The sequence below is a fragment of the Mandrillus leucophaeus genome, unplaced genomic scaffold, assembly GCF_000951045.1.
Source record: "Mandrillus leucophaeus isolate KB7577 unplaced genomic scaffold, Mleu.le_1.0 Scaffold23, whole genome shotgun sequence".
NCBI lineage: Eukaryota > Metazoa > Chordata > Mammalia > Primates > Cercopithecidae > Mandrillus > Mandrillus leucophaeus.
The window spans coordinates 670,088-681,398 of NW_012102365.1; the positions used below are offsets into that span (position 1 = coordinate 670,088).

General features: G+C 53.4%; 1 protein-coding gene across 1 annotated transcript in view; it reads right to left on the reverse strand.

Annotated features, from left to right (window-relative positions):
- The window catches only part of AIM1L (absent in melanoma 1-like), a gene marked incomplete at its 5' end in the record, with an annotated part of 23,673 nt that extends 12,367 nt beyond the window's left edge, over window positions 1-11,306 (reverse strand). The window contains 13 exons of the mRNA XM_011981753.1: window positions 2,612-2,724; window positions 2,855-2,887; window positions 3,124-3,250; window positions 3,359-3,498; window positions 3,762-3,888; window positions 4,050-4,186; window positions 4,534-4,569; window positions 4,872-4,998; window positions 5,805-5,944; window positions 9,315-9,444; window positions 9,608-9,720; window positions 9,806-9,853; window positions 10,257-11,306. Coding sequence (XP_011837143.1) covers window positions 2,612-2,724; window positions 2,855-2,887; window positions 3,124-3,250; window positions 3,359-3,498; window positions 3,762-3,888; window positions 4,050-4,186; window positions 4,534-4,569; window positions 4,872-4,998; window positions 5,805-5,944; window positions 9,315-9,444; window positions 9,608-9,720; window positions 9,806-9,853; window positions 10,257-11,306 — 2,321 coding nt within the window. The remainder of the gene's footprint in view (window positions 1-2,611; window positions 2,725-2,854; window positions 2,888-3,123; window positions 3,251-3,358; window positions 3,499-3,761; window positions 3,889-4,049; window positions 4,187-4,533; window positions 4,570-4,871; window positions 4,999-5,804; window positions 5,945-9,314; window positions 9,445-9,607; window positions 9,721-9,805; window positions 9,854-10,256) is intronic.
- Window positions 11,307-11,311: the final 5 nt, after the last annotated feature.

Sequence of the window (11,311 nt, forward strand, 5' to 3'; positions counted from 1 at the left end):
GAGGCAGGAGAATTGCTTGAACCCAGGAGGCAGAGGTTTCAGTGAACTGAGATTGCGCCATTGCACTACAGCCTGGGCAACAAGAGTGAAACTCCACCTCAAAAAAAAAAAAAAAGAAGAGGAAGAGACAGGAGCTCCTACTCTCTCTCTTCACTACATGAGAACACAGTGAGAAGATGGCCTTCTGCAAACCAGGAAGAAAGGCCTCACGGGGGAAGTGAAGTGGCCAGCACTTTGATCTTGAATTTCCTAGTGTCCCGAATTGTGAGAGAATAAATTTCTCTTATTTAAACCACACAAACTATGGTATTTTGTGATAGCAGCCTGAGCTAAGGCAGGAACCACGTAAATATTTCATGTAATAATTATTATTTTAGAGATAAGATCTTACTCTGTTGCGCAGGCTGGAGTGCAGTGCTGTGATCATAGCTCACTGCAGCCTCCAACTTCTGGGATCAAACAATCCTCCCATCTCAGCCTCCTGAGTAGGTAGTACTACAGGTGCATGACACCACACCCACCTAATTAAAAATTTTTCTGTTGAGACAGGGTCTCCTTATGTTGCCCAGGTGGGTCTTGAACTCCTGGACTCCTGCCTCAGCCTCCCAAAGTGCTGGGATTACAGGCATGAGCCACCGTGCCCAGCTTCATGGCAATTATTCATAGGAAAACAGAATTAGGGCCAGGTGCAGTGGCTCACACCTGTAATTCCAACACTTTGGGAGACCAAGAAGGGAGGATTGCTTGAGCCCAGAAGTTTGAAACCAGCCTAAGTAACAAAGTGAGACCCCCATCTCTAGAAAAAAGTAAAAAAATTAGCTGAGCATGGTGGTGTGCACCTATGGTCCCAGCTTCTCAGGAGGCTGAAGCAGGAGGATCCCTTGAGCCCAGGAGGTCAAGGCTGCAGTGAACTGTGTTCACACCACTGCACTCCAGCCCGAATGGAAAGTGAGACCCTGTCTCAAACAAAAACAAAAACGAATCCAGAAATAGATAAAAATGAAAAGTATTCCTTAAAACTGAAAATCAATTAATGAACCTAACTGTATATTAGGTTGGTGACATAACTACACACACAAAAGTATTATTTCAAATGTGTTTAAGACACAGTAATTTGAACTAATACATAACAAATAGGTTATAGTTGAATATCCTGAGGACAAAAAGAACCACAAGAGGCCAGGCGCGCTGGCTCATGCCTGTAATTCCAGCACTTTGGGAGGCCGAGGGAGGTGGATCACAAGGTCAAGAGTTTGAGACCAGCCTGACCAACATCGTGAAACCCCATCTCTACTAAAAATACAAAAATTAGCTGGGCGTGGTGGTGGGCACCTGTATTCCCAGCTACTTGGAAGGCTGAAGCAGAATTGCTTGAACCCAGGAGGCGGAGGTTGCAGTGAGCCAAGATAGCGCCACTGCACTCCCGTCTGGGCGACAGAGCGAGACTCCATCTCAAAAAAAAAAAAAAAAAAAACCACACAGGAAACTCCCAACAGCATTCAGTGGTTTTTACTATTAGTTGTGATATGGGCATTATAACTTTGAAACACCTAGCATGCAGATTTTGGTCTCTAAATACCATTTGCCACTAAAAGGAACCAGCGTTCCATGGCAAATAGCCAATTCTAGATTTGGAGCAAAAAAGAATGTACAAAGTGATCCTGGAGTATCTTATATCAAGAAAATTATCAAAACTACTAGGGTCGCCAGGTGCGGTGGTTCATGCCTGTAATCCCAGCACTTTGGGAGGCCAAGGTGGGCGGATCACCTGAGGTTGATAATTCAAGACCAGCCAGACCCACATGGAGAAACCCCATCTCTACTAAAAATACAAAATTAGCTGGGCTTGGTAGCACATGCCTATAATCCCAGCTACTTGGGAAGGCTGAGGCAGGAGAATCGCTAGAACCTGGGAGGCAGAGGTTGCGATGAGCTGAGATCGCACCATTGCACTCCACCCTGGGCAACAGAGCAAAACTCTGTCTCAAAAACAAAAACAAACAAACAACAACAACAACAAAAACTACTGGGGTCGGCCGGGGCACGGTGGCTCAGGCCTGTAACCCCAGCTCTTTGGAAGTCGGAGGTGGCAGACAGCTTGAGCCCAGGAGTTTGAGATCAGCCTGGCCAACATGACGAAACCTGCTCCAAGGACCTTATTTGGATGCTGAGAAAAACAAGTTAATTTCACAAATGTATTTTTGAGACAATAGGAGAAATCTGAACACGGACTGGGTATTGGGTAATATGAACAAATTGTTATTAATTTTATTAGATGTGATGACTTCTGGCTACGTGGGGAAAAAGAGACACACGTTGAAGTGTTTACCCACGAAATTTTACGTTGGGTCAAGGATTTAAAATACTCCACTGAAAATTTAAAAGAGCACACAGATAGAGGAAATAAGATTTATCTTTATATTATACAATCTACAGTTTTACATTTTCCATTAAAACCTTATTTTATTTTGTTTGTTTTAAAATTGAAAGGCGCAAGACAGAACAGCTCATCCCAAGGTAGCCAAAGGAAGGAAATCATTTGAAAGACTCTCCTCCTGCAGCCCCGCCTCTGCCCCAGCGCCCCCAGCCCTTCACCCCTCCACGTCCTCACCTGCCGCCGTGGACTCTGCAGGACTGAGGTCGGAAGGAGGCGGGCAGAGCGGCCTGGTCATCTTCGAAGGAGAAGTGGTCGCCCAGAAAGTCGGGGCGGGAGAAAAGCTGAATCTGGAGGCAGAGAGGGGAGATGAGGGGAAGAAGGGCGATGGAGTAGGGCCGAGAACAGTGGGGAGGGGAGAGGTTTGAAACGAGGGGAGAGACAGGAGCCCAAAGACTCCCTGAGGAGTCCCCGCCATACCTTTGAGACGAAGTGCAGATCGTGCTCCCCGACCTGAAGGGAGGGGCGGAATTGAGAATTAGGGAGAGTGCCGGCCCCCCGCCTCCGCTCCTCTAGGTTTCAGTACTGCCCACCCCGCGGCCGCACCCTCGGCCCCGCCACCTCCCAAGGCCCCGCCCCGAGCGCCCAGGCAGGTCCTCCAGCCCGCTACCTCTGCGTGGGGGCGGGGCGCACCCGAACTCCAGGTCCCGCCACCGGGGAGGCCCCGCCCCCCCGCGGCCGGCACGCACCTGTAGGACCGGCTGTAGCGAAGCGAGGGCGCTGTTGCCCGCGCCCCAGTCCTCGCAGTTACGGTACACGCCCTTCTCCAGCACGTACTGTTCTCCGGAGAAGCCCACCTCCTGGTAGGCCACCCACCTGCAGGAAGGACGGGGCGCGGGTCAGCTGGGACAGAGCCTGCACCTCTCCTGGAACCGCCTCCGGCTCACCCGGGCCCAACCCGCTCCCGGAGCCCAGGTCACTTACACGCCGCTGAGCACGTGGATGGCCTGTGTGCTGGGGCCGTGTTGCACCAGCTCCACATCCGGCAATGCCTTGCTCACCTCCACGCCATGCCCCTCGAAGTCCATGGCCTCAAATAGCACGATGGCCGGGTCCCCAAAGTCCTGGGTTCCCAGGGACAGTCAGGTCTTTCCCGCCCACAAACCGAAACCCCTGGGAGTGCCCAGACCCCAGGGTCACAGCCCACCCGGGGAATTAGGGGTGAGGCTGACAGTACGGCCTGGAGCAGAGCAGCAGAGGGAAGAGAGGCTAGACCTCTGGGAACACTTCCAGGGAGAACACGGACAGGGGGTACAAATTCTTCCCTCCACAAATTGTACTGGGGGAGGGCTGCCTGGGGCCAGGTGGGCCAATTGCCTTTGCTTACCGTCCGGATGACCCGGAGGGAGGTCAGCAACTCGTCATAGCCTCCCCAGTGTGACCAGTCTGGGTATTCCCCCTCCTCCAGCAGATACTGGTGGCCCCGAAAGCCCTCCTTCTCGTAGCCCACCCAGCTGGCAAAAGCAGAAGGACGGACAGGCAGGTTCAGTCATAGGAGGCCCATGGATGAATGAGACAGCTGTCCCCACCCCTACGCAGCCCAGGTCACTCCCCACTCCCAAGGGTAAAGGCCAGTGGAGGTGATGAAATGGAAGGAAGGGTCCTGAGTTCTCACCAGCCCCCGAGAACTCTCAGGGACCCCACAGAGGCCAGGTGGGGGCTCTGGCTGTCCTCTGGCTGCTGAAGGTTGTAGATGTCTTGGCTCACTTCCCAGCTGCGGCCCTGAAAGCCGGGGGCCTCATACACCACAGCCTGGGGGAAGACGGGTGTCAGGATGGCAGGGAGTCATCTGGACCCAAACACACTCAGCCAGCTCAGGAATGGCTCTGCCCAGCATCGGGCCAATGTGGCACCCCCCCAGTCCTCCCACCTTCTCACTGAACTCCATCCCCTTACCCGATTCCTGTCTCTACTCTGACCTCTGACCTTCTTACACATCAAAAGCAAGTTCCCAGTGAGCCCATCAGGTCCCATCTCCCTAGACCCAGCTTCTGGCCCCCAGTGCCCTCCTCTCTGGATTTCCTGTCCAGACCATGATAACCAGACACCTGCACCCCACCACCAAAGGCCCTCTTTGGCTCTTAAGCCCAGACTCTTACCCTCGGCTCCCCGGGCTTCTCCACACTTGGGCAGCCCTGCAGAGGAGACAGAGCTGAGACACCAGCCCAGAGATGGGAAAGACAGATGGGGCTGGGGATCTAGGATTTTCTTGATCCTGAGAACCCCAACCCCATGTCTTCCCTCTTCCCCCACCTCTTAGGTTAATCCTCCCTCTCCTTCCACTCCCATTCCCAATAGGAGCTCCCAGGAAGCAGTCTCCAAGGGGTGCTGTTTTAACTTCATCCCCCGTCCCTTCCCACCGACTGCAGGACCATGTTACTTGGGACAAGGGGCAGAGCCTAGACCTCCTGGCCTGTGGGTGTGCCCTGTTCTTTACCAATCTCATGGGCTTCAGGGAGCCCACGCTGGGGTCCGATGTGCCCCAGGCCTCTGAGGTGGGGTACTCTCCAGGTTCCAGGATGTAGGGAGTGTCTTCAAATAATGGTTTGGGGTACAGTAGCCACCTGAGGGAAGGCAGAGAGGCTGCTGCACCCCAGACTTCAAGGGACACAGATTGGCAGGTGGGAGGGAAGGTTTAGAGGGGAAAAGGAGGTGTTCTGGGGAGGCTCCCATCAGTCTCGTATAATCTCTTGCAGTAGCCACATTGGTCTCCCTTCCTCTGACTTTGCCTTCTCTAATTTCACACAACAGCTGGAGCATTTTTCTCTAGCATGCATGGAAAACTGCTTCAGCAACCCCAGTAGTTCCCCGTTAGCCTCACAATAAAACCCAGCTATGCAAAGAGGCTCTGCAATCTGGCCTCCTCCTTCTCCCTGGGACTCAATTCTTCCCACTTGTTGCTCACACCGGCTAGACTGAAAATTTGAAGCTTAACCCTCTCCTCTCTGGGCCTTTGCATGTGCTATTCCCTCTGCCAGATACGCTCTTTTCCCCATTCATTCGGTTGACAAATATTTAGAAGCATCTGCTGTGTGCCAGACCCTGCTACAGGCATCAGGGATAGAGCAGTGAACAAATATACAAAATCTCTGCCCTCATGGAGCTTAGATTCTTGGCCAACTCATCCCGATATGGTGTCTCCTCCTCCAGGAAGGTTTCTCTGACTTCCACACTCTGCCTCTCATGGTATGGTGTTTTTCTGTGCTCCCTCACCCCAAAAATCTGAATTGCTATTGTCTGCTTACTTGCCTGACCCCGCCAGTGGACTGAGCACTCCTGAAGGCAAGAACTGGGTTCTGTTACCTCTGTGTCCCCAGCACCCAGCACAGTGAATGTCAAATGAAGAGATTCTAGAATAGACCAGACTCACAGTCCTGCAGAGACAGTGGCAGATGCCACCCGCAGGGGCTTCTCCAGACCCTGGGAATTCTTCAAGGCCTCTCTTAGCTTCACTTGCGCCCCCTTGAGGCCCTCCTCAGAGAAGAGGCTGATTTCCGGGGTCCTGTAGTCCTATGGAAGGAGGGGGGAAATTAAATATATATAAACAGCTGCGTGTGGTGGTTCACACCTGTAATCCCAGCACTTCGGGAGGCTGAGGTGGGCGGATCACCTGAGGTCAGCAGTTCGAGACCAGCTGACCAACAAGGAGAAACCCAGTCTCTACTAAAAATAAAAAATTAGCTGGGCGTGGTGGTACATGCCTGAAATCCCAGCTACTCGGGAGCCTGAGGCAGGAGAATCGCTTGAACCTCGGAGGCAGAGGTTGCAGTAAGCCAAGATCAAGCCACTGCACTCTAGCCTGGGCAACAAGAGTGAAACTCTGTCTCAAAAAGAAAAGAAAAGATATATAAACAGCCCCCTTGGACAACACCCCGCCTCCCCAAGTCCATTTAGCCAGGGCTCCAAATAACTTCTGGGAAAACCTTTGTGGCCATTCCCCCAGAGACCAGGAAAGTGACTAGGGTGGTCTTTGCAAGGTCAACCAGCCAAGCCTGAGACCAAAGCCCATGCGGGTCCCTTGCTGAACCTTTGGGACCTGGGACTAAAGTTCCTGGGAGACCCTGCAAAGTGCCAGGCCCATAGCCTTACCTCTGGGTAGCCTGACTTCCAGCCTGGTGGGAGGATGGGCAAGATGGACAGTCACTTCCTGAGTTCCAACTTTGACCCCTCCTTTAGGTACGATTCCTGCCTCTGTCCAGACTGGCTTTGCCTGCACCTCATCCCAGGAAGCAGCAGATCCTCTTTGTATTCTGAGTGTTTCTTCCCCACCAGGACCATTTTCATTCACTCACTCATTCATCAAATATGTACGAAGCATCTACTGCATGCAAGGCACTGTGCTAAGGTCATGTCCTTCCCTATCTCATTTAGTCCTCCCAGTGGGTGTTATTCATCCAGTCACAGGTAAGGAAAGTGAGGCTCGGAGAAGTTAAGCAATCTGCCCAAGGTCACACAGCTTGTAAGTAGCAGTATAGTCTTTGTTCACTGTTGCAACCTAGCACCTCCCATGTGCTTGGCACACAACAGGCACCCAATCAGTGCTGAATGAATCAAAGGAATCCAGAAACATCTGACTTCAAAGCCTTTGCTTTTCTCTTGTAGTCGTTACCTCCCACATGAAGTTAAATTTATTGTCAGAAGTTCACAATTAATTGTCCGTAAACATTTGCGTGTTTCTGGAGAGGCTTTGTTTCTTTTTTGAGACGGAGTTTCGCTCTTGTTGCCCAGGCTGGAGTGCAGTGGCGTGATCTTGGCTCACCGAAACCTCTGCCTCCTGGGTTCAAGCGATTCTCCTGCCTCAGCCTCCCAAGTAGCTGGGATTACAGGTGCCCGCCACCACGCCAGGCTAATTTTTTGTATTTTCTTTAGAAAAGACAGGGTTTCATCATGTTGGCCAGGCTGGTCTTGAATTCCTGATCTCAGGTGACCCACCTGCCTCAGCCTCCCAAAGTGTTGGGATTACAGGCATGAGCCACCACGCCCAGCCTCTGGAGAGGCTTTGAAAACTGTCCCCTCCTGCTGGGCCACTGTTCTAGTTAAGGCTAATGAGCTCTCGTCATCTCCTACCAGGAAGATTGCAACAGCTCTGGAATCAGTTATTCATTCTTTCATTAGAAACAAAAATCAGGCCGGGCGCAGTGGCTTACACCTGTAATCCCAGCACTTTGGGAGGCTGAGATGGGCAGATCACGAGGTCAAGAGATCGAGACCATCCTGGCTAACACGATGAAACCCCATCTCTACTAAAAATACAAAAAAATTTAGCCAGGCATGGTGGCAGGTGCCTGTGGTCCCAGCTACTCAGGAGGCTGAGGCAGGAGAATCGTGTGAACCCGGGAGGTGGAGCTTGCAGTGAGCCGAGATCACGACACTGCGCTCCAGCCTGGGTGACAAAATGAGACTCTGTCTCAAAAAATAAAAATAAAAAAAAAGAAAGAAACAAAAATCAAACAAACCAAAAGAACCAAAATGCCTGATAGACACTGCTTTTAGAGTCATTGTTCTTCCTTCTGGTGTCAAGCTTAATGTTGCTAGTTTATTACTATGCTGTGAAAACAATATTGTTGTTTTCACTTTACAAACATGAAATTATTATGATTAATTATTATTGTTATTTTGAGACAGAGTTTCACTCTTGTTGCCCACGCTGGAGTGCAATGGTACGATCTCAGCTCACCACAACCTCCGCTTCCTGAGTTCAAGCGATTCTCCAGCCTCAGCCTCCCGAGTAGCTGGAATTACAGGCACCTGCCACCACACCTGGCTAATTTTTGTATTTTTGGTAGAGACGGGGTTTCACCATGTTGGCCAGGCTGGTCTTGAACTCCTGACCTCAAGTGATCCCTCAACTTGGCCTCCCAAAGTGCTGGGATTATAGGCGTGAGCCACCGTGCCTGGTCTTTGAAATTATAATGTTAACTTTTCAAACCACAGAGCCCTTCCTCAAAAATCAGAGGTGCCCCTTGGCTGGAAAGCACAGCCCATCCTGGTCTCCCTCCCTCCAGGATTCCTCTTTTCTCCACCTGGCAGCCAGCCAGTGGGATGTTTATAAATCCCTAGTCTGGTTATATGGCGTCCCTGCTCCAAACCCAATCCTCATAGCCTAGCTTGACTGTAAGTCCTGCAGGGCAGAGAGGGGATCTCCCCGCACTGCCCATTGCCTGGCACTGGTGCCTGGCACATATTAGACATGAGTGAGGATCTGTGAGCAAATGAATGAGCAAACATGCCTGGCACCTCAGGTCTGACTGGGGGCCTGCAAGCTGGCCCCTGGGGGGCAGGTAACCGGAACATCCCCTCCCACCTCGTCTCTGCTGCTCTCTCCCCTTCCTGCTTGAGCATGCACTCAAACTTCCCAAGGCTGCTTTCCCAAGCTGAGCTTGGCCTCTGCCTGGGCTCTGATTCCTCAAGCCAGGCTGCCCATTTCCCAGAATCTCTTTCTTCCCCAGTCAGCTCCGTGGTCAGGAATCTACAGACCAGTCCATATGAAGCCCCTCTGCTCGCTACCCCCATAAGATCTCTCCCAGGAATTTCTTTTGAAACGGAGTCTCACTCTGTCACCCAGATTAGAGTGCAGTGGTGCAATCTAGGCTCACTGCAGCCTCCGCCTCCCGGGTTCAAGTAATTCTCCTGTTCAAGTAAGCCTCCCGAGAAGCTAGGATTACAGGCGCATGCCACCACACTCCGCTAATTTTTGTATTTTTAGTAGACACAGGGTTTCACCATGTTGGCCAGGCTGGTCTCCAACTCCTGTCCTCAGCCGATCCACCTGCCTTGGCTTCCCAAAGTGCTGGCATTACAGGCATGAGTCACTGCTCCCGGCCTCAGGGATTTCAACTCTAGGCACCACGAGGCCATCTCCCACCTGCAAGTCACTCACCCAGACAACCCTCCTTAGGGAGCCGATGCCTTGGGGACTCCACTTTGTCTCTGGGGTTCTGAGTTCCATGTCTCCTTCAGGCAGGACCAGCTTCTGACCCCGGAACTCTGGCTCTTCGTACAGCACCCAGCTGCGGGCACAGAGATTCCAGAGTCACAGATGGGGAGGAGTATGTGCCCAGGGCTGCTGGGTAGCTGATGGGGTTTCTCCCAGGCTGGCCTGGTCACTTCTCACTCCCCTCTGCACACCCCCGGGTTCACAGCCAGGTGCCCTGCTGGGCACTCCCCACTCACCAGCCTCGAACTACCCTTATGGAGGCTACGGGGGCCCAGCCTGAGGCATCAACAATGTCTCCCCAGACCTCCCTGCCACTGCCTTGGCAGCCAGACTCCGAGAAGAAGATCACCTGAGAAGGCACAGAGGGGTCCTCAGGCTCTCAACCCAGGCCCCTGCCTCCTGCTGCCCCCACCCGCTTGCCCCCACAACCCTACCTTTCCAGGCCTGGTGTTCGGCTTGCCCTGGGTCTTTAAGGCTGGGCTCTGAAACGGAGGCAGGTGATAAAGTAAGTCCTGTGGTGTCACCTCTTTCCTGCCTCCCCACAACCTGCCATTCCAAAGATCCCACATCCTCCCTATTGACCTCCACCCCCAAGGAGCTGGTGCATAGAAGATGCTCACACTTGTTCCCAACCCCCAGAGGACTCATCACCCTGTCCCAGGAGCTCGGTGCTCATCACCCGCCTTCCTCAGCTCCCAGGATCTTGGAGCCCCCATGCCCTTTGGAATCCACAGTACAAACCTCCCACAGTAGGGATAGGGAGATTGAGGCCCAGAGAGATGTGGCTTGCACAGGTCAACTGAACCAGACTTCAGACAGAAGGCTCTGCCCCCAGACTCTGACTCCCAGCACCACTCTCTTCACACCACCCAAGGCCTCACTTACCCACTCCTCTAGGGGCAGGGCACAGGCAAGCTTCTCCGTCACGGATGGTCTTTCACTGCAAAGCAGGGGCAACTGTCCTGGCACCTTCCTGAGCCCCGGTGCCCCATGGGGCAGCAGGGCAGATAGTTTTGTGCCCAGCGGTTCCGGGGTGGAGGCCTCCTTGGTGGCAGGCACCAGACTGCCGAAAAGAAGGCTGCCTCCGAGACGGGAAGTGGGTCTGGTGCCTCCCTGCAATTCCAACCCCAGCTCTAAGTGGGGGCCCTTGGTTCCTGCTACATGCTTCTTCATCATCTCTAGAGGAGAGCAGGAGACCTGGGGGGGCCTGGCAGGGTGGAGGTCCCAGGAGGGGTTGGGCCCAGCTTTCTCCTGCCTGCGCTGAAGCTTCTCGTCATCACTTAGATAGGGGTTCTCTGGTTCCTCCTCCTCCTCCTCTTTCTCTTCCAGTGAAGGCACCTCCTGGGGGCCGGGGCCCAGCACCCATGGCCCTGGCTGGTCCTCCTCAATGGCAGGCAGTGTGGCATACATGGACAAGTAGGAGGAGCGAGGGGCTCGTGGCAGCCGGTGAGTGCGGAGGATCTCTGGGGGCTCCATGCTCCGCAGGGTATCCAGAAATATCTCCAGGTCAGTGGCCAGGGCCACCTCATCCTCCTCCCTCAATGTCTCTGGGCACGTCTTGCCCTCGGTGGAGTCAGAGACAAGCTGGGACTCCGTGCTGGCCTCTGCTCCTGTTGGCACTGGGGCAGGGGTGCCTCCTGGGCTGGGGGACACTCCGTCCACTAAGGAAGATGGGGCAGGGAGAACAGCAGGGTCCTGCACAACCTCTTCCTGGGTGAGAGATGAGATGCGGCTCCCTTCAGAGTCCTGGACCCCCTTGTCCTGTTTGGGGAGTGAGGTGGCAGGAGCAGCTGGGTCTTGAACAGTCTCTTCCTTAGTGAGGGGTGGAGCAAGGCTGCCTGCAGTACCCTGGGCAGCCTCTTTTTGGATGCTAGGGCTGCCTTCTGGGCCCTGGACAACCTCAGTTGACTTGGGGGATGAGGCAGCAGGAGCACCGGACC